The sequence below is a fragment of the Malaclemys terrapin genome, chromosome 9 (genome assembly GCF_027887155.1).
Source record: "Malaclemys terrapin pileata isolate rMalTer1 chromosome 9, rMalTer1.hap1, whole genome shotgun sequence".
Lineage (NCBI taxonomy): Eukaryota > Metazoa > Chordata > Testudines > Emydidae > Malaclemys > Malaclemys terrapin.
In genome coordinates, this window is record NC_071513.1 from 73,423,291 (window position 1) to 73,448,784 (window position 25,494).

General features: G+C 43.7%; 1 protein-coding gene across 4 annotated transcripts; it reads left to right on the forward strand.

The window, feature by feature from the left end:
• The first annotated feature begins 3,662 nt into the window (after positions 1 to 3,662).
• LOC128842823 (odorant receptor 131-2-like) lies at positions 3,663 to 17,009 on the forward strand. Of its 4 annotated transcripts, XM_054039020.1 has the most exons (4): positions 3,663 to 3,794; positions 10,370 to 10,563; positions 14,559 to 14,669; positions 15,878 to 17,009. In XM_054039020.1, exon 4 carries the CDS (start codon positions 15,900 to 15,902, stop codon positions 16,860 to 16,862), a length of 963 nt encoding a protein of 320 aa, XP_053894995.1. In that variant the 5' UTR covers positions 3,663 to 3,794; positions 10,370 to 10,563; positions 14,559 to 14,669; positions 15,878 to 15,899; the 3' UTR covers positions 16,863 to 17,009. The 4 variants fall into 4 exon arrangements, with proteins under 4 accessions (XP_053894995.1, XP_053894996.1, XP_053894997.1 ...); XM_054039021.1 differs by lacking the exon at positions 10,370 to 10,563; XM_054039019.1 differs by lacking the exon at positions 3,663 to 3,794 and having other exon boundaries at positions 10,340 to 10,563.
• The last annotated feature ends 8,485 nt before the right edge of the window (positions 17,010 to 25,494 follow it).

Sequence of the window (25,494 nt, forward strand, 5' to 3'; positions counted from 1 at the left end):
TTAGAAGAGTTGAATGCACTCTGGGTCACAAATACCAAGGAAGTGCCATAATGCAGATAAATTTGGGGTCTAATGCTACACTGGTGCCTAGCACAGGGGCTACTGGGCCATGCCACTAAAAGGGGAGAATATTTAAGCTGTAGACCTCTGGAGTAACAGTGCTGGAGCAAGATGGAGACAGTCACGGGTCAGAAATAAACTCTTCTGGCTGCAGATTAAATTTTTTTGTGAAATCATTTATAGAAGGTGAAGGAAGGCCTACCCCTGCTTCTCCACTAACACCTGTTGGAGGGGATATGAGGCCATCCATCCTTCTGAAGACACAGACCTGATTCTGTACAAAGAAGTGAGGTTTTTACTCACGAAAGCTTATGCCCAAATAAATCTGTTAGTCTTTAAGGTGCCACCAGACTCCTTGTTGTTTTTGTAGATACAGACTAACACGGCTACCCCCTGATACTTGAGTGTAAAGTGCTACTCTTGGTGTGGTGGAGAATTCTGATTTGGTAGTGCTCTACACCCACTTCCGCAGGTGTAAATTACTACACAAGGAACAAAGTAATGGAGAATCAGGCCCAAAATCATCTGCTGGAGAAGAAGGGGAGAGGGTCACCCAAATTCCATCTGATGACCCCTTTGCACAGGGTTTATTACCAGAGGCAGGAGAGGGCCACCTCATCCACAGAGGTCACGGGGCAGTAGTCTGCTGGATCCCAAGAGAAGGTAGAAGAGAGGTGCCTTCATAGAGGTTCAATTCAATTTACAAATGAAAAGACGTAATCCCTCCTGGGAAGAGCTGATCTAATTTCAGACATGATGTAATCGGTTGTGTAGCCTGCAGTAAGGAGTGGTTGAAGTGCAGCAGGATGAGCATTGCAACAACAGATACTCAATCTGTGCACATCTTGTTTATCCAAACTTTTCTGAACTGAACCTCAGGTGCACTGTAAGACTCACCCATCATTCATGTTTGGTTAACTTTTCCCTCCATTCCTGGTCATCTAGTTTTTATTATTTAAGAGTTCTTTTAGTTTACCTGTAGAGTTTTGTGTTTTCTATGGAAATTTTAAAACCTCATGACAAATGGAGATAAAGCTTTATTTTCGGGCTGGGTGACTGGTTAAAAATATGGATTGGATGAGCCGCCTCCGCTCAATTGGTATATGGAAAGAATCATGAATTATAAAAGGACTAGAGTGGAGGGGTCAGATTCAGCCTTGGTGTATGCTTTGGATTCAGTGGAGTTGTGCTTACTTGTAATAGTGCTGAACATGGCCCAGTAAGTTTACAATTCACAAACAATTTATTTTATTACCAAAAGGTTTTGGGAGAAACTTTCTTTGAATCCAACTACTAATCATCCCGTGGGTGACTCATAGGTAAATTACTTATAAACGTAACAATCAGAAGAACTCGACAGATGCACCAGTTGAGCTGGTAGGAGCCTCCCAAAGATGGGAGGGAAGAGAAGCAAGCTTGGGTTATCTCCAGATGAAGAGATGCCATGAGCTGTTGTGTCAGAACTCCATCTCGCTCTCATTTCTTTATGGCTCTTCCCCAGTAAAGCTGGGCGAACAACTTGTTACAAATACTATTGGTTCCAAGTGTGGACCCAATCACATATATTAGGGGGGAGGGATAGCTCAGTGGTTTGAGCATTGGCCTGCTAAACCCAGGGTTGTGAGTTCAATCCTTGAGGGGGCCACTTGGGGATCTGGGGCAAAATCAGTACTTGGTCCTGCTAGTGAAGGCAGGGGGCTGGATTCAATGACCTTTCAAGGTCCCTTCCAGTTTTAGGAGATGGGATATCTCCATTATTTATTATCTGTTATTCATGAGTGGTTGCTAGATAGTTTGGGTGAATACATTTTTGGTTCGTGGTTTATTTATGAATTGTGCTATTCACGCTTTGTTGTTTCTGCTGTATGGTTGGTCACCTCTGTTACAGGTATTATTTCCTCTCTCTGATTATCAGCATGAAGTTCATAGAGTAAGATCAAGGAAACTTACTTTCAGGTATGAATTTTTTCATGCACCATTTGGGATTTGTGAATATTTTCTCAAGTCTGTGTGGCTGTTCATATAGTTGTACATGATGAATAACACAACCCTCCCAAACAGAATGCTTCTCTTTTATTTGTGAAAATATCCACAAAAAATTTAAACTATCTCCCCTCATTGGAAATACATGAGCCTAATCATCCCATCACTTGATTTCAGTGGGAGATAGTGTGATCATGTCTTGCTCTGTATATAAGATTTCTGCCATATCACAAAAACGTTTTAAACTGGTGTTCTGCATAATCCACTCCTATATTTGCACATTTCACCTACTGAGTGTTGACCTTGGTAAATAATACAAATCTATAGGCTAAATCATGTATCCCTTGCATGGATACAATGGGAGGAAGAGGGCATAGGATACCTTTCTTCCCAGCACACTCATGCAAGAAGCATCCAGAATACAGATCCATTATTCCCCAGAGTACTGGACTGTTGAGCTAGCCAAGGCATCCAGCAGTGCTTCTTGTCCCAACAATAACAGTAACCCACAATCAGTCTCAAGAGGAATGCATGCTGCATCACTCTTCAGAAGAAGGTGTAAGTGTTGCTGCCTTGAGATCTCTCAGAAACATTCAATCAGCCTCTGTCCTGTGCAGGTAGAATGTCTGAGCGCTACCACAAAGGCCCCGTCTACACTGGAAAGTTTCTGCGCAGTAAAGCAGCTTTCTGCGCTGTATCTCCCGAGGTGTACACACTGCCAAGCCACTTCGTGCACAGAAACTGTGCAGTTGTAGCGCTCTAAAAAAACCACCCCGACGAGAGGCCTGGATCAAGATTTTTTGGCATGGCCTATCGCTGAGTTCAAGTGCCTGTTATGTTTAGCGTGGTATAGTCATTGTAACAGGAAGCCAAAACAGGAAGAGTCCTCTCCTACTACAAAAAAGTAACTTTGGATTTCCTTCCTCTGCAGCAGAAAGATGCATTTGTCAAATGTATAACTTTGAGCACTGAAAGGATGGTTGACGTTTCCTTTCCAGCCATACTGTAATGAACTGGTCAGTGGAACATACACCACTGCCCTCTGCTAGATATAATTAGCTCAGTTGTGTGTCACAGGCCCTAGACTGCTAACAGAGATTTTCCTTTGGAGTAGGAGCATATGAGTTCTATCATTTCTCTCACTATGAATTTCCAAATGTCCATGGTGTGCAGCATACTGACAACTGTGTGATCACAGAGGCCATGAATGTATTGCAATACTTTTCTCTCTCCTTGCTACTGTTATCTTGTTGATTGAATATGTGGTGTCATAAAAGAGAGGTAGGTGCTAAACAAACATAGATTAAATGCTTAGACTAAGTAAACAGTGTAATAAATTTTCACCATTTATTTGTCAACCACATACAGTGTATTTAATTAACTTGCACATAACCACGAAGTGCAGATTAGATCATCACTTATCAGCATCAGTAGAAAAACTACAAATTTCTTGAAAATGTCAGATTACTACTATGTTGGATTTTTTTAAATTACTTATATATTAAAATTAAGTGTCTTTACTCACAATAATGTAACTTCATAGTATTTATGAACTACATTCTTCTGTGCTTCTGAATAAAAGCACTTTGCTTTTCAAAACCTCAGGTTATTTTTTGTTTTTCCTGGTTACACGTCATGTTGTCCTGAACTTCTCTGGGTTTGTTTGCTTCTTCTTTTTTTGGTGAACAATATTTTCATAATGCTGAGAAGGAAACAACTTTAATTTCAGCTGGGGAAAAATAAAAGATAAGGTAAGCTTTTCTTACAATCAAAATTATTTCTTTAATTGGTGAATGTTGATTACCATTGCATAGGAGTGTGTGTGTGTGTGTGTGTGTGTGTAACTGGAGCAGACAGAATTACAACATTGAGTTTGAAAGTCCACGTTGGGGCAGTTTCTGAAGAAGCTCCATATTAAATGAGTCACAACATGCAGATGAACCTAAGGGCAAGGTTTGGGTAATCAATATCTTTAAAATATTACCACAAGTCTAAGGTTGTTTTTTGGGGGGTTGGACGAGGGGAAGAGTGTGAATCCACCAGAGCATTCTGTTAGTCTTAAAGGTGCCACAGGACCCTCTGTTGCTTTTCACCAGAGCATTGTTCTCTTCATCCAAAAGTTCAATTTCTGCCAAAGAAAATCTGCTTTCATAGAGTATTAGAACCACACAAACAGTATCGCAGAAAATAAGGCTCTTTTTTAAAAATCAGCTTTAAAAATTGCTTTTGTCTGAAACTCAAAATAAACCTTAACCCTAAAATATTGTGACATATGCTTTTTTAAATATTCCGAATGATTAAAAAATAAATGTAAACCCTCCCGTTCCTCCACAATTTTTTTTAGTTCTTCTTTCTCAGAAACCTTGTTATCTTAGAGGAAAAAATACATTCTGAGTTGCATCAGAATAATATTCCTAATAAATATGTTTAGAAATACCTATGCAGATCTCTTTTAAAATCTCTTCAAGAGACAATCCTAAAGTTCTTAATAGGTAAGTGGTTAGAAAACAAAACAGTTCTTGACTTTTAGATCTTAACTTTTATCTGTAATCAGCATGATAACCATGTTGTACATCCCTCCCCCCACCCAATATTTCTGAAGAAATGTGAGGGACAAATCTTGAGAATACCTTTAGAACATCCAGAACTCCTGCTGAGTCAAATCCTGCCTCTGAAGTTCACATTAATGTCAGAACTCCCATTGAGTTCAATGGGAGAAGGGCCATTTCCTTCAATGGAAATTACAGGTGTTTTTTCTAATACCAGGGACCAGTTCTTTGGTCTCTTTTCTGGCTACTTCGCATATGTAGTTTAGACCAGGAATTCTCAACCTTTTTCTTTCTGAGCCCCACCTCCCACCCCCTGCAACATGCTATAAAAACTGCACAGTCCACCTGTGCCACAATAACTCTTTTTCTGCCAGAACCGGCATTAGGGGGTAACAAGCAGGGCAATTGCCATGACCCCAAGCCACAAGGGGCCCCGCAAAGCTAAAGTTGCTCAGGCTTGAGCTTTGTGCCTAGGGTGACCAGACAGCAAATGTGAAAAATCGGGACAGGGCTGGGGGGTAATAGGAGCCTATATAAGAAAAAGACTCCAAAATCAGGACTGCCCCTATAAAATCAGGACATCTGGTCACCCTGTGTGTGACCCGCCACAGCAGGGCTCAGGCTCAGGCTTTCTGCTTGAGTGAGTCTAAAGCTGGCCCTGATTGGCGCATGCCCTGAAACCTGCTCATGGCCCCTCCAGTTGAGAAACACTGGATTGAACCATAAAGAAGAAACAGTTTTGGAAGCATATGTAATGTTGCTGGAAAGAAAGAGGTTACCAGTGCGTAATTGCTTTAAAAATGTCTGAATTCCTCAAAAGTGTATTGTTTTTTAAATAGCATGCTAGCTGCGGTAGTACTGTTCTGTAACAAGACACAATGCCTGGGAATGTAGGTATGATCTGTAATGAAGGTGCAAACGAATCCATAGATTTAATGCAAGTATAAATAATCAACTAGAGCATATCAGCTTCCTGATGCTGAGAAAAGATTAGAAAGTTCTTATCTGGGTGTCATTGTGGCCTGTTCACTAGCTGAGCCCAGTCTGCTTCTCTGCCTGTAATTTTTTTTCTTGTTTTGAATCAATCTCACTTTAAAATTATGCCAATTTTTAGGCAAGAATCAGAGCGGTTTTTATGGCTTTGTGATTCTAGTGGCAAAGGTGCACTTACCACTGCTACAGTCACCGCTTCTGCTGCAGGAGGAACTCTCTCCTGTTTCCCTGCCAGCACCACTGTGAATGCGTGGGAGTATACCACATAGTTCCCACAAACATAGACACCTCCAGAGCAACACCCCTCACCCAGCCATTCCCTTTTGCAAGGGGAATACTCAAGAAGCTGGCAAAGCCATGTTTTCTCCTGCTTTGTACCACCAGAGCTCAGGGGAGGATCCTTGTTTATATCTTTTTTTCCTCAAATTGTGACAATGATTGAACTTCACTTTAAGATTTTGGGTTCATTCAAACCTGAATGTTAGGTGGACTATGGGTGGTGCAAACCCATTTGGGTTGAAACCCAATGCAAACTAAAGCTATCGTGTTTTCTACTATAATAGTAATAAACGATACTAATAATCAGGATTAGATGCTGGTCCTGATTTTCATTGCTTTGCACCCTGAGTGGTAATTTACATTTGGGCAAAATAGGCTACGTCATAAGCCCTCCTGAGGCTGCTGTACAGTACTCCAGCCAACAACCTACTTAACTTGCTACCTAGAGATTCTGTGGCATAGGGGAGAGACTGAGCAATGCAGAGCCAAAGTCGCTGACTCCCCACCACTCCCCCTATGAAATGAGCATTGGTAAAGAGGGTATGGCCAGAGTACTAGAGTGCTGCTGTGCTCCAGTGATCTCTGGTAGCCAGAGCTGCCTATTAGGGATCATTAGAGAGACCAGGTGGGTGAGGTAATCTCTCTTATTGGACCAACGTCTGTTGGTGAAAGAAACAAGCTTTTGAGCTTACACAGATCTCTGCTTATACCGCAAACAACCTTAGGGGTCCTAGCAATTTAGAACATCCCGAGGCTGCTGTAAATTGCTCCTCAGACCCAGAGCAGTACCTGGCAGCCTGACAGTCAGGGGATCTTGCCCAGTGATCTTGTCTGTCATTACAGAGCCATTAAAGTAGATGAACATTGATGCTGATCCCAGGAACTGAGTCATATTAGACTTTCAGGCTTATGAGAATGACACTAGGGATACCAAGTCCCATTGTGGGGTTGTCAGAGAAGAAATTTCAAAGGGACCATCCATCCTGAGGGTAACATCTCTATCAAAAAGTGGAGGATTATTGGATGAATGTTTCCCCTGAGACTGTTAACAGGGTTGAGAAACCCCTTCAATCAGAGAATCCCCACAAACCAGCTATAGGGTTGTGGTTCCCCCATATACATCTAAATGCTAATAGAGGTGCGTATGTGGGGAGAGGGGTTTAATTTAAAAATAAGCAGCCTCGCCTAGACCCATCTGTTCCTGCTGTTTTCCAATACGCTTGTGCATGGGGTTATTCCAGCCCCAACGATGGCTGTAGTAACCACCAATAGCTGTGCAACCTCAGTAGTGAGATTGGACTTGAGAAAGGGATTTAATGGGGCTGCAAGGGGTTCATTTAGATGTGCTTGTCTCCATCTAAGCAGCTCAAGAACTCTCTCAAGTTTTTCTTTTGGGCCAGTCAGTCCATTCCAGGCAAAGTATATGTGTTCTCTTGGGGCTTGTCTGCCCCAAAAGGTTGCGTATAATTTCTTCTGGATAAGCCTTTAACGGAACACAATATAATTGATAGCTACTCCGAAGGCCCTGATTACTGATAGATATTCATCCTTCCTGGCTAGCAGGGTTGGCTCTAGGTTTTTTGCTGCCCCAAGCAAAAAAATTTTTGGCTGCCCCCCGTCTCAGCCCTGGGCTCCTCGCCACACCCCCCTGCCACCCCAGCCCTGGGCTCTTCTCTACCACTCGCACCCCGCTGCCTCCCCAGCCCTGGGCTCTCACCCCCTGACCCGCACCCCCCTGCCTCCCCAGCCCTGGGTTCTCACCCCCCCCAACCGCACCCCCTTGCCGCCCCAGCCCTGGGCTCTCCCCCACAAACACACACACACCCTGCCGCCCCAGCTCTGGGTTCCCCCTACCCCTCCAACATTGCCCCCCACACACCTCCTGCCACCCGAGCCCTGGGCTCACCCTCTCCCCACCTGCACCCTCCTTCCGCCGCAGCCCTGGGTCACTGGTAACTTGCTCCCAGGGCAGGTCATTCAGTAGGAATTTTAGATGTGCACAGAACACAGACAGGATTGGTTCCCATATGGTTACAGAACTGCAGTAAAGTGGAACAATTTTCAGCTTGTGTGATTGGAGGATATCTGGATGCATATTATAAGACTGTCCTACATAAATGAGGAAAAGTTGAGGTGCCTTTATTATTCTTTTATTCCACTCTTTCTTTCTATGGGGAATTTGCCAATGCAATATCACTGTCTTCCTTTTAAACAAACAAACAAACAAAAAGGCAATGGCTGTTGAAAATAGCAATTCCAGTCCTAACAACCACTGGGAAGCATTTCTTGCTCAATTTTATCCTACTTTTTCTACAGCAAGTTACAGTGGATCAGTATATTTGATTTGAGAGAAATGAAGTAACAGCTGCCCAAACTGAGCTTGAGCACTCCTGAATTTTGAGGTGTTCAAATCTGGAAGGCAGGTGCTGGGGGGGGGAGGGGCGGGGGGCCTGTGGCTCCGCAGGGGAGCATGGCAGCATGTATGCAGTAGCGTGTCTGGCGCTGTGCGAAGCCAGACACACTGGTCTGAGTGGCACGGTAAGGGGACTGGGGGGTTGGAGAAGGGGTGGGAAGTTCCGGGGGGGGGGGCAGTCAAGGGACAGGGAGCAAGGGGGGTTGGATGGGGCAGAGGTTCGGGGGGGCAGTCAGGGGACAGGCAGCAGTTGGATAGGCATGGGAGTCCCAGGGGTTTGTCAGGGGACAGGTAGGGGGTGGAGTCCTAGGGGGACGTTGGGGGGGGTCTCAGGAGGGGGCAGTTGGGGACAAGGACCATTGGGGCTTAGATAGGGGGTGGGGTCCTGGGGGGCAGTTGGGGCAGGGGTCCCAGGAGGGGGTGATCAGGGGACAGGGAGCAAGGGGTAGGGTTACCATATTTTAATTTTAAAAAAGGAGGACACTCCACGGGGCCCCTTCCCCGCCCCAACTCCGCCCCTTCCCCTGAACGCTCCTCCCCCTGCTCCTCCCCCTCCCCTGCTTCCCGCGAATCAAATGTTGGCGGGAAGCCTGAAACAGGGAGGCAGCAGGTAAGCTGGGGCTGGGGCTGGGGCGGCGTGGCCCAGTCCGGCCCCCCTGGCCGAGCGGCTTCTTCCAGCGGCCGGCCGGCCGGCCCAGGCCAAGAGGCTCTGGCCCCGGCGTCTCCCGCCCGGTTCGGCTCGGGCCCTGGGGCGCCGGCCCCCAGCCGAGCACCCCCGGCCAAGCACCGCCGGCCCCGGCACCATCCCTGTCCCCGTCCCGGCCCCGGCCGAGCACCGCCGGCCCCGGCCCCGGCCGCCCTGGCCCCCGGCCAAGCACTGCTGGCCCCGGCCCGGCCCTGGCCCCCAGCCGAGCACTGCTGGCCCCGGCCCCCAGCCGAACACTGCTGGCCCTGGCCCCGGGCCGAGCACCGCCTGCCCCGCACAGCCGGCCCCACACCGCCGGGCCCTCCCTCCCTATTTTCCTGGACATGTCCGGCTTTTGGGGATTTCCTCCCGGACGGGGTTTTGAGGCCCAAAAAGCCGGACATGTCCGGGAAAATCCGGACGTATGGTAACCCTAGCAAGGGGGTTGGATGGGTTGGGGTTTCTGTGGGGGGCAGTCAGAGGGAGTGGATGGGGGCAGGGTGGGGCTACCCTCCCTCCCTGTGGAGTGTCCTATTTTTTGAGTGTTAAAATATGGTATCCCTACTCACAGTGCGGCTCTCCATTCATAGCAGGCTGCAGCATGAGGTCTCAGCTTCCTCACTCCCGTCCCCTTTCCTGTTGGTAGAGGCCAAGGGAATGCTGGGAAATGTAGTTCTTTCCCTGCTCCAGGGCTGGCTCTATAGGCAGGGATCTAACCAAGCAACTACAGCTCCCAGGGCCCCCTGTTGGTTCTCAGCTCCCATGCTGGATCCCTGCTGCCCCTGCAAATGGGCTGCCCCAAGCACGTGCTTGGTTTGCTGGTGCTTAGAGCCACCCCTGCCTGCTAGTACTAATGTTGAGTTTATGGCTGTCATTTATCCAGAATAAAATACCCCTAGCTATAGAATGGTAGATTTGTACTGGGAAAAAATTTGGGCAGGAATTATATTCCACTCTGCTTTGAGCAAACCATCATGTGTTCTGTACAGATGTTTCCCGTTGAACTTTCAGCTACATTATATTTGGAAGAAGCTTGGGGCTGGTTTCGTGAGTTAGAATGTAAGAAACACTATGGGAATGCTTTCACTGTTAGTCACACTTACAGCTTCCTATTTGTATTAAAGAATAAAATAATTGCTACTTAGCTTGGACCACTCTTGCCTTTAATATTTGGGGTTTTTTTTAATTGGCAAAAGAACTAAAAAAAAAAAAAGAAACCAAAATCTGCCATCTCAGAAGCGTAACTGAAGTCCCCTGGGTTGGTCAGAACTCACTTTAGTGTCAGTCAGCAATTTCGGATGAAAGATGTGATATTTGTAAAGTGAAGTTTAAGCTATGGCCTGAAGTATAAATATAGCTTTCAAGAGCTATATGAATTTTAATTAACCACACTATTTCCTGTTTCAGCACTTCTGAAGACCAACAGCCTCTGCAGACTGCTGCAGTAAGATGAGGCAAAATCGTATGCTGATTCATCCTATCTTCCATTCTGAGACATTACCCTCACCCTTCACTCTTTTGCAGTATTTCAAAGTGCTCTTTTCTCTGTCTGCCTGTTTTAATTTGGCTGGCCACTGATTTGGGTATTCTCTCCTTGATCTGTAAGTCATAGAGTTGAATGTTATTTGGTTTCACTTCTCATCATGTTCAGCTTCTGCATTTTGTGTGTGTTTTCTCATTATTGTTGTGCAAAATGAAGACTTTTGTTTTATGCCAGGTATGGTGCTTGTACAGTCTCAGGCAATGGAACTGACAAAGTGACATAGTACTGTAGTAAGAATTGAAAAATTACAGATCAAATTCACTACTTGGGTTATGCCAGAGGGCAGCAGAAAATTTTCCTAGAGCCAGGGCTTCAGTGGAAGAAGGCATTTGCAACTCCTACTTTGTTGGGGTCCTGGAGTTGGCTGATGAAGCTCACAAAGTGTTAGGGCTGGCTTGGGAGGCCACTGGGCCATGATTCTCCATCTCCCAAGCAATCTCTTCTACCAGTGGCTCCACAGGCGCTCCAGACAGAGTTTAAAGCTGCCTTATCCAGAGGAACCCACCAGATGAGGGTGGTGGTGAAGCTGCTTTCCCCCTTGCTCCAGCTATCCCCACGAGTATAGGTTGGTTTGTATTACATCCTCCTGCACCCATTGAGGGATATGTAGATACACACAATATAAATATTGTAATAGTAACAAAGAATAAAAATCTATTTAAGTAGGTAATGAAGCAAAAGCACCTTAAAGATACCCAAAACAAGCAGCTGCAAATTCCCCCCTGTGTACTGGGGGTTGGAGGAGGTAGAGACAGAGTACACTTCATTAGGATGATCCTTAGCTAGCATAACAGCTTGTAACATCCCTCAGGGAGCTAATATAACTTAGAGCAGTCTTAGTGTTGAATTGATCCCCAGCTGCCCCAGGGTTCAGCGAAGCAGGAAGATGGCTTAAAACTCTGGCATAACTGAGCATCAGGGCCTTGGTGTTTTTTGGAAATTTACTTTGAGTAGAGTTTTTACATCTTTACTATCCTGGCAATCCCGTTTGCTTCAGTCACACATATATCCCACTGGGCCTGATTTTGGTTTCTCTTACCCTGATATGAATGAGGAATAATTTCTTTGAAGTTAATGTAGTTACACTGGTGTAAAACCAGTGTACTCAAAGTGACAGGAGAGTCAGGACCAATGGGACAACTTGCATGAGTAAGGCAAGCAAGATTTGGCCCCATATTTGTGATTCAGTTTTTAACTTTTAATACAAATTCTGCTGAAACTGAAACACTGGATCAAGAAGGCTATGAACCCTGTGTCTTTTATTTATGCTACAAAGAGTTTTCAGTTTTACCAAGAGTGAATTATACATGGCAGATGAAAATAGCAGCCTAAGAATTTCCATACAGAGTACACGCCTAGACTTTGTCCACACTAGAATTGAAGCAATGTTGTAGTTGTTGAAAGGGACTTTGTGAAAGGTTCTTTATAGGCTTCTGTGACTCTGTTCTAGAGCCTATGTTATATTCATAGATTAAAATTCTGCAATTTGTCAATATACTTCAAATCTAAGCTCCAGACATGGTCCTTAAACTACTGCTTCCTTTATGCCCATATATGGAAAATGACTCATTCTGATTCACTAATGCCGGAACAGAGCAAACACTTAATCTATGCACATATAAGGGGTGATTACGGGGCCTGACACAACCACAGGAGACAGTGTGTTTTTCACTGGGGTACTCTGTATGTTCTAACAGGGACAATATTTCTTGTTTGTTTATGTATTGAGCACTGAGTGTGCTTGTCCCTCTACATAATATAGAAGAAGACATGCTTCCTTATTTTACGGTCAAACGAGATAAATGTTTTAGTTGGAACACAAATTGCTCTCAGAGCTTAGAGAAGGCTGCTGTTTCACAAGGGCATGCATTTTTAAAATAGATACAGGCCCCAGTCATGTAATCCCCAGTCCACAGGGCTGGAGCCCTATACCTGCATGGAGCCTTATTGGAGGCAGAGGTCAGCCTGTGTGAAGTAACTTGGAAGATCGGGGCCATAATATCACTTCTGTGATGATAGATTACCGTTGGTAGGCTGTGAGGAAAAAGTGTCTCTGCCTCATGCAAAGGATGCATTGTGTTGCCCAGCTACTGCTTTCCACCTGCCTCAAAAAGAAAGTATTTTCTGTGTTTCTATTTCTGTGAAGAGGAAACACACATAAGGTGACCAGACACCCCGATATTCAGGGCTTTGTCTTATATAGGCGCCTATTACCCCCCACTCCCTGTCATGATTTTTCACTCATGCTATCTGGTCACCCTAAACACACAGTGTCTGCAAGTGTGATTTATTCATCAAAATATACTTCCCATACTCAGTGTTTGACCTTATCCTTTCAGATATGTGTAGACACATTTTTAGCTCTTATGTAGCCCCAAATTCCTACTACCTGCTAGGGTACTGCAATGCGTGTGTCTCGGGTGATCAATGGTATTTATTGCAGTACTCAGATGCTGTGAGGATATGTTGCCCGTGCTCTACTCATAACCTGTCTGTATCTGGAAGGATCTTGAAGAAGATGACTATAAATTGATATGAAAACTACTTTTGGCAAATAAAAATTGACAGCAGATAACATATATCCTTATGGCTATGCCTCACTACAGCTGAGCAGCAGCCTCAGGTTTGCAACTGGCGCAATGAAAATTTGCCTCTTTGTCCCACTGTATGCTCAAAGCAGTTTTGGGAATGTAGAAACTTTGTTGTCTGTGGCTGACAGCTCAGCAGCAGTGAGCTATAAGCAGAGTAAAAGCCTGCATAAGTGCTTTTCTAATAAATGTGGTTTACTTGCAGGCAGTCGTTAGAGAAGGAACTTGAAGGCCATTCTGTCTGCTGCTCAGAATACCTTGTTGATTCTGTTAAATAGCTAGTACCACAGTTTGTTATGCAACAGGCTCCAACTGCTAATAAGTATTCATAATGGGAAGTCCCTCGGTTATTGAAGAATTGCTTTAAAAAACCTTTGAGTAGGAAAGCATTCTCTATGGCAAAAATACTTGTAAAAATCCCATTTTGCTGGGATTTAAAAAGCAAACATAAATGAGGATGATCATCATTCCTGAGTTCAGTTATATTAATTAGGGCTAGTGGTGGTAATAATATAGTGTTAGCTTTCAATCTCAATTGTTAGCTTGTTACAATCACCTTTCAGTATGTAATATAGACCCAGTGCCTAGAATGTATCAATGCAAATGTTATCAACTAATTTTTGGTCAGAACACACAATTTACCTCTACCTTACAGCACCATGCACCTTTGTTTTATATCACTAGTATTCCATTGTATATTTTTATTTAGCTACTGCAAATCAAGCTGTCCTCTTAACAACCACAATCTAAACAACAAATCTGTTTCTTTTTTCTCTGTGTTGGAAAATATTCTCTGTGCTATGAGTGATGTAGAAAATCTTTTTCTACCCTTGAAAGCATGTGAATGAGCTGCAGGGGGCACAGAAAAGTGAAATTCCCCACAGTGAGGGATTTGTGAGACTGTGTATGGATCAAGGAAATCTCTATTTTAGCACATTGTTTCCTGCAGAAAAGGTTCCAGTAAAATATTGGGCTTTAGAATGGTTGCTACCATATCTAGCTCACCAGCCACTAGGGTGACCAGACAGCAAAAGTGAAAAATCGTGATGGGGGTGGGGGGTAATAGGAGCCTATATAAGAAAAAGATCCAAAAATCGGGACTGTCCCTATAAAATTGGGACATCTGGTCACCCTACCAGCCACTAAACATAGTAGGTAAAATTTGATTTAGGATCCTAGGTCCCATTGATTTTCAGTGAGACTTGGGCAACTAGAAGCCAGTTATTTTTGAAAATGGGACTGACTCTGAAGATACTTTGGTGCTTTTGAAACTTTTATCCACTATGTATTTGTGTCCCTATAATGTTTTCTTTCATGTGCAAATCACAAAGAAAAATCAGTTTATATTTGAACCTTTTGTAGTGCCCTGTCCTTCTGCTGCATCTTCTTTCTGTCTCTTATTCTCATGTATTAGTGTCATCCTCATCCTCGTTTCATCCTTCTCTGTGTTTTATTGGGACGATAGGAACATCTAATTAATGGCCTCTGAAAAGTAAGCACAAAGATAGACAGCAACAGGACTTGGTAAGGAAAGGCCAGCTTCCCTGAGGAGACCAAGACTCTGCAGTCGCATAAGGTCAGGAAAACATGAATTTTAGTGTCCTTTGACACTGTGTCAGAAATGCAAACCTCTACACACAAATGGAGAAATGTGTATAATAGACAAATTCAAAAGATTTTTGCTCACAGGTAACATTTTGATTTTTCCTGTATAAGGGTTTTTTAGTCAATAAGTGAATATTTTAATGTTTCTGTCAGTGACAACTGGCAAAATTAAACTGACTTGGACAAATGAAAAATCAATTTTTTTCTGGCAAAAAATATTTTGTATGCTTTTCAGAATGATCACAACTGCTATTACCAAGTTCATACCAGTTAACATATTTTAAAATAAACGTTCAGAGAGGCTTATGCCCCCTGAGGTGCCCCTTCACTGTCTTCCCCCATCGTTTACAAACTGTCCTGCCAATTTCTGAATGCATTGTTAGGTCTCAAAAATCTCCATGTTCTAAGCTATAAGTAAAACCTCTCAGACTTATTGATTATTATTATTCTGCTCTTTATCACTTTATATAATTGCTGTTTATAACAAGCCCCTTATACAATGAATACTGATAAAGGAATAAATATACTAACCCCTCTGAGATGGCTAGTAATGAGGACATTGAATGCAGAGGGCTGCCCCTATGCATATGTGGGGATTTTAAATCCTAATACTGAAGGGTCTGGCTAGGGGAGAAAGTTACTGGATCTATGATCTACATCTGTTTTCTTAGAGAATTTAGTGCTTGTGAAAGGTTTGAGATTCAGTTTTGGAGACTGAATTTTTGTATTTATCCACAGAATATGAGCAGTGGTAATGCAGCCTTTTCCACGCTCCATCATCAACATGCCCTCACTCTAATGTGGAGGGACAATCAGGAAGGGTGCGGGAGGGTAGTTCAACCTCCTTGCCCATTTATTCTTTTTGATGTCTCTTCTAAACTGCAGAGGGCCATCTAGACCAGCTGTGGTGTGGTGGTATTTTTTATTACATGAACACTTGTCAAGGGCAACTCTTTTTAAGTAGGCCACTAAAAAAACAGCATATACTTTAGAGCTTTCAGTATGCATTTTTCTTTAAAACTAACACATCTAATGTAAAGGTCTGTTACTAAACAGATGATAAATGTATACAATCAAATACTAACCCTGATACTGATTGATAACTGTACTCATGGTAGAAAAAAATAATATGGAAAACATTGTGATAAACTTCATCTTGTTTTGTTTTTTCCCCACCAGGACCAGAGTGCTAGATTTGAAGATGACGGATTTACCCAATAATTCACTGAATGATACACCAAAAAGAAAAGAACTAGAGATAATAAAGGCATCCCTTTACTTGTTTGATTTCATCTTCATTACTGCAGTTGGTTTGTTTATATTTAAGACGGTGCAGCAGAACTCTGAAATGAAGAAAAATGTTCAATACTTTCTCCTGTGCCATCATCTTCTATGTTGTTCTTTATTCTCCTGTTTTGGTGTTGCGTACAATACAATACGAGCACTTGCTGTGGAAAGTCCCAGAATTGTATTCTGGATAATCTTTGGAGTTCAAGTAGCAATTGGAGAAGGAGTACTAATAACTTTGACTTTGATGACACTTAACAGATGCTTTGCTGTTTGCTGGCCTTTTAGATACATATCCTTGGTGCATGCAGTGAAGCACAAAGTCATGATTTGTGTTTGGATAATAACAATGTTCAAATCTATGTGCTTGTTATTGATAGAAGGCATAGACAAGACTCCAGAAGATATGTCTGAAGTGATACCTTCTTGCTCAATTGTCTTTGGTGGTCCTTTTGCCAGAACAATGGGAATTATTTTAATTTTATTTCTTGGGGGCATCATCATAGTTAGCTACTGTCTCCTATGGAGAGAAGGAAAACATGCTGGTCATTTCAATAGCTCAGATAACAAGGCCAGAAAAACTATACTTATTCATGGATTGCATTTGAGTTTGTTTCTATTTCCACCTTTGATAAAAATCGCTGTTAAAAGATCCAATTTTATTTTAAATTTAACAGCTTTTGTTGTTTTCTCACTTGCCCAGTGCTTTAGTCCTGTGGTTTATGGTCTGCGAAACAAAGAACTGCAAACCAAGCTATTCAACAGGCAAAGAATTAGTTTATGTACTGGCCACATGATAAATGGTAGAGACGTACAGCAGCCTCAGTTGAATAACTCTGAGTTAATTGATACTAGATGCGGCACTCCTGATCCTTAGTTTTCTAAGTGAACATTTGATCCAGCAGTGTAAAATAAGGCCTTGCATACTCCTAACACAAACTTATTCCATTATGACAATGATTAAATGAAATTTAACTGTGTAACTTAAACCATTTTCTAAGCTTATTAGAGTGGCCATAGTGCCCTCTCAGATGTGGTTTGCAATACATGGAAAAAGTACAGTAGAAAATTGTGTATGAGAGGATGTGTAGATCCTGACTAGTGTTTGGCAAAGAGAGGGCTAGAAAACTTCTTACTGAGTAGAAGAGGAACCAGAATCTGCTTTCACTGGACTACAGTAAGACCAGGAACTGTGGGGAACAGGGTGAGATCCATTAGAGATAATTGCTCATTAGAAGGGAAAATATAAGGCGTGAATGGATTAGAAGTCACTATCTTCCCAAATGAGAAATCAACTTGCTGCAGGAACCTTACTTCTTAAGATCTGGAGAGAAATAAAGACTCTGGACCAGATCTCAGCTGATGTAAATCTCTATAGTTTCATTTACTTTAGAGGAGATATGCCAATTTACACCAGCTGTGAATCTGGCCCTCTGACTGTAGGAGCCTTAAATCTTAAGGGGTTGGGGCAATAAAAAGTCTGATTTTTTTTTTTCCTCTTAAGGCTTTGGTTGTAGAAAACCTCATTTCTACTTGTTATTGGTTTCTGAGAAATTTTCTTTGTTCAACTTTGTCTAGAGAAGGCCTAGTTTTAGTTTGTGTGGCAGCTGCTCGGGGCATTGAGGCCATTCACTGTCTGATGTGGGCTGGCAGTGCCCCTGTACCATATTTCCTGACACTGCTTTTATTCATTTACATTATGCTATGGCAAAGACCCTTGAAAACGTTGTGAAAACAAAAAGTGTGCTAATGATTGCACTTGTGCAGTGATGTGAATGTAGGGCATTCCAATATGTGCCATTGTGGTTATGGAAATGGAATTCTTGAAAAGGCCTTAACACAGATACAAAATATTGAAATATGCATTGTTAGGGGGCTTATTCCTTCACCCTCTTACTTCCCTGGTCCTTCTCACATGAACAGAGAGCAACAATACCCGAAATCCGAAGGTGCAAACAATTCAATGTTTATTGGGTGAACTTCCAGCAAGCATGAATCCAGTTTCCTTCCTCAGTGTCCCCCTTCCCAGCTCTGACACCGCAGAGCCTTGCCTGTGTCTCTGTCTCCCATTCTCCCCCCTTAGCAAAACATGATTCCAATTCCCCACCTTACTTCCTGATTGACTGCAGACTATATAGTAAAATTTGAGTTCTGCTTAGCTATAACCTTAACCAATCATTTTACTGAAATTTAACTAACCAATCCTATATATATATATATATATAGAGAGAGAGAGAGAGAGAGAGAACTAGAAGGGACCCTGAAAGGTCATTGAGTCCAGCCCCCTGCCTTCACTAGCAGGACCAAGTACCAATTTTCCCCCAGATCCCTAAGTGGCCCCCCCTCAAGAACTGAACTCCCAACTCTGGGTTTAGTAGGCTAATGCTCAAACCACTGAGCTATGCCCCCCCCTTGCCCCTAAAGCCTAATATGTTGTAACATGATTATTTAAACAATTATATCCCACCACCTTAATTGGTTTACACCCAACAAAATTAATTATACAGCAGACAGAAACAATCACAGAACCAGACAGAGATTCTACAGACAAACAGTAGGGAAGTGGAGACTACAGTGATAGAACAATACAGAAATGAGGATTTCACATCCCAGCTAGTGATAAGTGAGTTCTTGCCAGACAGGATGCTATCAAACTTTCCTTTTACATCTTTTAGGCTCTTCCCTTTCTCTGGAGATGATAGGAATATCAGGACAGGATTGTATTCCTAACAGCCCAATAACACCTTATTTCAATGTGACTAGTTTGGAATGTGAGGATGTGACCATACACTTCCCAGTTTATGGCTGGCCTCTGCTCCTTAGGCTAAGAACCAGGCCTCAGACTGTCACAGTAAGAGAAGGCCCTTACACAGACAGACAATGATTTTGATTCTTTCCTTTATACCTCTATAACTAGCTAAGTGATGAGAATACACCTACATTCTTAAAGTATAGGCCTTTGCAGACAGTCCTGAATATCTATATCCTAACATGCATTTGTTCCAAACCTGTTTACTTCCTAGTTTGGAAGTAGCCACTTTGCAAACACCAATCACTCTCTGTACAGTGGTAATTTGCTGGGATGACTAGTTGCTGTTGTTGTTATTATCATTTATTATTTATATTACCATAATGCTTAGGGGCCCTTGCCATAGATCAGGACCCCATTGGGCTAAGCGCTGTACAAACACAGAAGAAAAAGATCTTCCCTGCCCCAAGGCACTAAACAAGTACCTTTCTGCATTACTGCAGATGGTTCATCAGCGCTGTTTTTAAGTCAAGCAGAGTTTGAACATGGTTCTTATAACTGTTTTTAATTTTTTTAAAATGTACACTATATTTTAAAACATGTAAGGCACTTCTGCACTGCTTCTTTCCATAATATGGTTTTCAAGGTACAGGAATTATTGTTGAGGTTTTTTTTAAAAAAAAAATCACTTTAATAAAAAATGGAACTGGCTTTGGCTGCATCTGCTCTCTGCAAATCTTCTATGGACAGGAATACTCTCAACTCCAAATCTGAAGTGGACATTGGAGAATAATGCACAGAAAGCAAATTTAGATCTCCTAAACATTTTTGAACCAGAAGACTTGAGCCAAACAACAGACATATAGGTACAATGCAAGCTTCCTTGCACAGATCTGCTAATGCATTTCTGTTTTAACGTACAACACCCATATTATTCTTATTCTGGGATCTCTTCAAGTTGTAGTGTCAAATTGTATGGTGGTTTTGAGATTTGAATAGCCAGAGACTGTGGCCTTGTCTACCATGAGAAAATGACTCCTTGTTGATTGTCAGTGTAATTAATGAGTCATCCTCAAGTAGTGTTGGGAATGGTTCAACAAGCAGCAAAGAGGGGTCTCAATATGCCTGCAAGGTGTCCCATCAGTTCTCTAGCCCATTTTCTGCAATAGGTGGTCCACTCTTGGCCAAACAGTTGGGTTTGAGTCCGAGCTGTTATTAGCTGTAACAACCTTTGCACAGATGGATTCAAAGTTTAGGCCATCATGCTCATTTCTGACACAGCCTATGTATATATGGTAAATATAATATGACTTGTCTGAATATCAGCAGAGCCATTATATTGTGTTTTGTGGTTCTGAAAAAACAGAACTAGTGCTTGAGAATGGTATCTGGCAACCCAGGAAATTGAAAACCTCTGTGTAGCCATAGACAAGGTACAGGACTGCCTTGCTAACATGCCTCTGCTCTGACCTGGAGGTGCCACTTTTAGGACTGAGAGGGATAGTTATATACCTTGTGCCCATTCAATTTATGGCTTCTCTGCTATTGCCAGTTGTGCCAGTCATTATTGTGGTTTTGGTGATCTGAATGTGTCCAGTAAAAAACATCCTTTTATCATTAACTCACTTCTTAGCGTGGTAGCCGTATTAGTCTGTATCAGCAAAAAGAAGGAGGAATACTTGTGGCACCTTAGAGACTAACGAATTTATTTGGGCATAAACTTTCATGGGCCAAAACCCACTTCATCGGATGCATGCAGTGGAAAATACAGTAGGAAGACATATATACACAGAGAACATGAAAAAATGGGTGTTGCTATACCAACACTAACAAGACTAATCAATAAGGTGGGCTATTATCAGCAGGAGAAAAAAAACGTTTGTAGTGATAATCAGGATGACCCATTTCAAACAGTTGACAAGAAGGTGTGAATAACAGTAGGGGGAAAATTAGCATGGGGAAATAGTTTGTACTTTGTGTAATGACCCATCCACTCCCAGTCTTTATTCAAGCCTAATTTAATGGTGTCCAGTTTGCAAATTAATTCCAGTTCTGCAGTTTCTCATTGGAGTCTGTTTCTGAAGGTTTTTTGTTGGAGAAAGTCTCAGTGGAATGGGAAGAGAACGTAGCTCAACTCTCCCTGCTGATCATAGACCATATGAGCAAGCCCCTTCCCTGGGCACATGAAGAGCCTGGGACATCTACACCACCTGCCCGTCTGAGCCTGATGACAGCCTTGCCCTCCTGCATAGTGAAACAGTAACATAAGGTTTAATTTAAGTAAAAAGAGGTTTCACAGTAAACAACAATACATTCTGAGCCTCTCACTATTCCTCTTGATTTTGACAACAAGTGTGTCTTTAATACATGCAACTTTGCTGTGTTCTTGTGCTTTTTGATCCTACCACCAGCAGGGGGCAGATTAAGAAGTGGTACTTCTCTTCCTGTTCTTCTCTAGCTAGTGCTCCATTCTGTAGCTGCAACCAGTGAGGGGGAGCAGAAATCATGCTGTCCCCAGGTGAGTAAGAGGCAGTAATTCATATCATAAATAGGGACCTGTGGGAAAAATTACAGGCCCACAGTTATGTCTCCATTGGGAAGAGGGGAGTGAGTGGGAGGGCCTGAGTGGGAAGAGATGGCTCTTCTGCCATAAGAAAGTGGGCCTGACAGTATGCAGCTGGAACTCCTGGCCACCCCTGAGCACTGCCCCAAATGGGGGTGGAGGGGCAGAGCAAGTATGACTCCAAATCCCCCTCCACGTTTGGGAGGAAGAGGTAATGTGCATATATACTCCTGCCTCCTGGGCAGAGTTTGGGGGAAAGAGCTGGGAGGGTGGGGAAGGGCAGAGGAATTGTGGCTTCCAGAGGTCCCTCCCACCCTGTCTGTGTTTAAGAGGTGGAGGAGGAAGTAAAAATATGGATCCTTCCTAGGCCTCTCTACTCTGCCTGAGTGGGAGCTGAGCTCTCTGCAAATGGAGAAGGTAAATAAGGCCCCACCCTCCTTCCCTGTATGATTTGGTGGTGGTGTCTCTTAAGCCCACCTTTAGACTTCTGTAAGGTGTCCAATGTATTTTGCTCCCCCCCCACCCCCGTAGCTACCACTTTAAAAATATTTTATGAAAGATTGTGACAGAAAATGCAACTTTATAAAAACACAGGAGCAAATTCATTGTAAAATATACTGAGGGAAAAAGGGGTGAGGGTGGGCATCAAATCCTCGTTTCATCCCTTTCTGCCACTTTGTATCTGAAGAAGAAAGGAAAATATGATGGGGACTGGGGTTTGATTCCCCCCACCCTTTTCTCTCTCTCAGGAAGGGGAAAATGCTTATCTGTGACTCTTCCTTCATTGGTAAGGATGGAAAATGTGTCTCCAAGCCCAGTCCCCCTTCATCTGATGTAACAAAAAGCATTAGGAAGACTCATTGAGAACCACTGGACTAGGGGACAAACTTTCTTTTCACGGACGCCTGCACTGCTCCACTAATTAGGTGGGTGGCCCTTCATTGTCTTGTGTGCGGCCGCCCAGGCATGCACCTTAGAGGGAACTATCCGCGGACCATCTGAATGGAGTTTGTGGACCACAGTTTGAGAACCTCTGCCCTAGCCCACCTCCCATCCCTTTGCATTAGGGGAATGGGACACAGCTGATTATGGTTACAGTGGTTTGTCTCTTAGTGGTGAGGGTGTGCACTGAAATATTCACAGAGGGTTTTGAAGTGGTGATGCTCAGCCTTGGGGAAAAATGATCTGCTGGTGAGACGATTCCTTCAGTTAGTATGTGGGGGAGGAGGGGTGAGGAAGGAAGAGGGTTGATGTATTGAAGCACCAAGGAATAGCCCAATAAGCCCATCCTCACTACAAACATTCCCCAGACCTGAAAAATTTTGCTGCATCAATTCCTGGCAGCGCTCTCAGGTAGTGTGGTTTTGCCCACCTGTCATGATGGGCTGGATGTTCTTACAAATAATGGTTGAAAACAGTTTTTCAGTCAAGTGAGCAACTTTCAACAATTGCTCTAGTAAGTTTGGCCCTTTCTTCACAGACTGGTATCTGCTGACAATAACTGCTTTCACGGACAGTTTTCTAGGGCTGATTTCACACACTTTCAGGAGTAAGGAATTTTTGCAGTATGCATAGGGCCTTAAAATGTTTTTCCACTCTGAAAAGCAACTCAATGAAAATGGCATCATTGGGTTCCCTGATTATTGTGTCTCATTGACTCCAGATCAAACGTGTTTGGATTACAGATAAAAAGATGCTTTCTTTCCCCTCATTTGCAACCAGCAAACTCAGCATGGGCTCCGGAAGTCAAGTAGGATGCTTCTTGTGAATTGTCAGTGACATAAAGATTCTGCACGTGAAATTATGCCCTCATAACACCTATGTAACTCCACTGCCTGCAGATTAGGCCTTTAGTGGCACTTGAGCAGCAATCATATTACCTTCACTGAGTTGCATATTGAAACTTAGTACATCTTGCTGCTGGTTTTGGTCAAGAAGGAAAAGGATCCAACTCCTGCTCTGTTAGCTGTGTTGATTCTTCAGTGACCGTAAGAGTAAAAATGAGTAAAACCTTCTTTGTATCACTGCACTTGTCAATATGGCTGAATGCACACATGTAGTTGACTGAGAAGGTGTTGCTCTTACACAATCAGTTTTCAGGTGTTTGTCAAATCAGTGTTTTGACAAACTGACAAATCAGTGTTTGTCCAGGTAGCACCTTTGCCCTGCAGAACATTTAATTTTTGTTTGAATTTTCTACTGTGCTAGTGTAATTTGAAACACAAATGACTATCGTTTAATGAAACATAAATGATCCCTTACAGGGGTTACTACAGTAGGTGTGGAAAGAAAAAACAGGGACTTGTTAAACAAATGTTGCATCTCTTCTCCCTAGCCCTGACTTTTCCTTGTCTTTAAATTTATCTGGAATATGATCTTTTTGAGGTGGTGACCCGTCTTCTAATGTGTTGGCAAAGCACCTACCACAGCTATGTGAAGAAAAAGAAGTGTGACATGCAAAATCAATTTCTCTTTCTAATGGCACGTTATGTGCATTGACATTTCTAAGTCATTTTGGTCCTTGTTAGATAGGTTAATAAAGCTGAAAACAGAAATATCTAGGTCCAGTCCTGCAAGCAGGGCCGGCTCTGGCTTTTTTGCCGCCCCAGGCAAAAAAGCTTCCGGCCACACACCCCCAGCATGGCAGGGGAGGGCGGCCGGAGCCCCGGGGGGAGGGCAGCGAGCCCCGGCCAGGGCTCCACTCTCCCCGGCGGCCAGAGCGCTGGGGAGAGGGGGGCGAGCCCGCCGCGGCTCCACTCTCCCCAGCGGCCAGAGCGCCGGGGGGAGGGCGGCGAGCCCCGGTCGGGGCTCCGCTCTCCCCAGCGGCGAGCCCCGGTCGGGGCTCCACTCTCCCCAGTGGACAGAGCGCCGGGGGGAGGGCGGCGAGCCCCGGTCGGGGCTCCACTCTCCCCGGCGGCCAGAGCGCTGGGGGGAGGGCGGCGAGCCCGCCGCGGCTCCACTCTCCCCGGCGGCCAGAGCGCCGGGGGGGAGGGCGGCGATCCCCGGCCGTGGCCCCGCTCTCCCTGGCGGCCGGAGCTGGAGCACCGTGCCGCCCCCCTCCAGGTGCCGCCCCAAGCACAAACTTGGTGGGCTGGTGCCTGGAGCCGGCCCTGCCTGCAAGGTTCTGAGCACACTCATTTCATATTGAAGCTAATGATAGCTGAAGGTATTCAGCATCTCCCCAGCAGGCAACCAGGGACTGACAGGATCTAATAACAACTTTGTGCTAGGCTTTGTTAGTCCATTTGTGTGTGGAGCCATGGCTATTAAATGACAATTTAATTATTAATGTTTTAAGACATGTGATGTTTCCATTGGTATGTTTTGTTCAATATAAAGGTCCATGTGATTTAAAGGTATTTTATGTGAGGACCCTAGACATCTCAGGACATTGGTAAAATCATGAATAACAGCCTTTTGCTGCTAAGTCACTGTTCAGATCTGCAAAAAGAACAGGTGCCACAAGTACTCCTCGTTCTTTTTGCTGATACAGACTAGCACGGCTACCACTCTGAAACCTGTTCAGATCTGGTTCAGCTGGGCAGCGCTCAAAAGTAGTTAGCATCTGAAGGCTCTATCCACAACATAAGACACTCTGTAACAGCTGGTACCCTTGTTGTCATCGCAGCAGAGAAATCAATGATTGATTAGGCATGGAGACTGAGCCATTCAACTGCTCCTAGGGGTAGTTTCTCCAGGTCTGAGTTTAGGCATGCTGGCAGGGTTCATGGGGAAGTGCTGACTGCACTGTACCTGTTCTGTGGCTTCAGTATCCAGTGCTTTCATAATTCTAAATTAGTTTATAAAAATAATTTGGCCTCAGTGGCCTCTCTGATGAAGAGGGAGGGAAGATTTTATAATCTTGCCAAGGAAACAAATATGATAAAGACAGAATGCAAAAAAAAAAAAAAGGGGGGGGTGAGGGGGAATGTGCAGCATAAGCAAATGGGAGGCTTCAGGTACCTGATTCTGCTCTCAGTTACACTAGTGTACATCAGGAGTAACTTCACTGAAGTCAATGGAGCTACATCAGTTTTAAACTGGCATAAGTATGGAATAATCGTGGCCTGTGAGAACAAAAAACAGTGAGACTGAATTCCTGGAGGAAGGTGTGTCCTACAGTCAGATATCCTGAAAATAACATTGTCTTAAGAATATTAATATTATCTGATATTTTTCCTTACATGGTTTAATAGG

Coding starts and splice junctions, on each gene's coding strand:
- LOC128842823 (XM_054039020.1), top strand. CDS start 15,900: ATGACGGATTTACCCAATAATTCACTGAATGATACACCAAAAAGAAAA.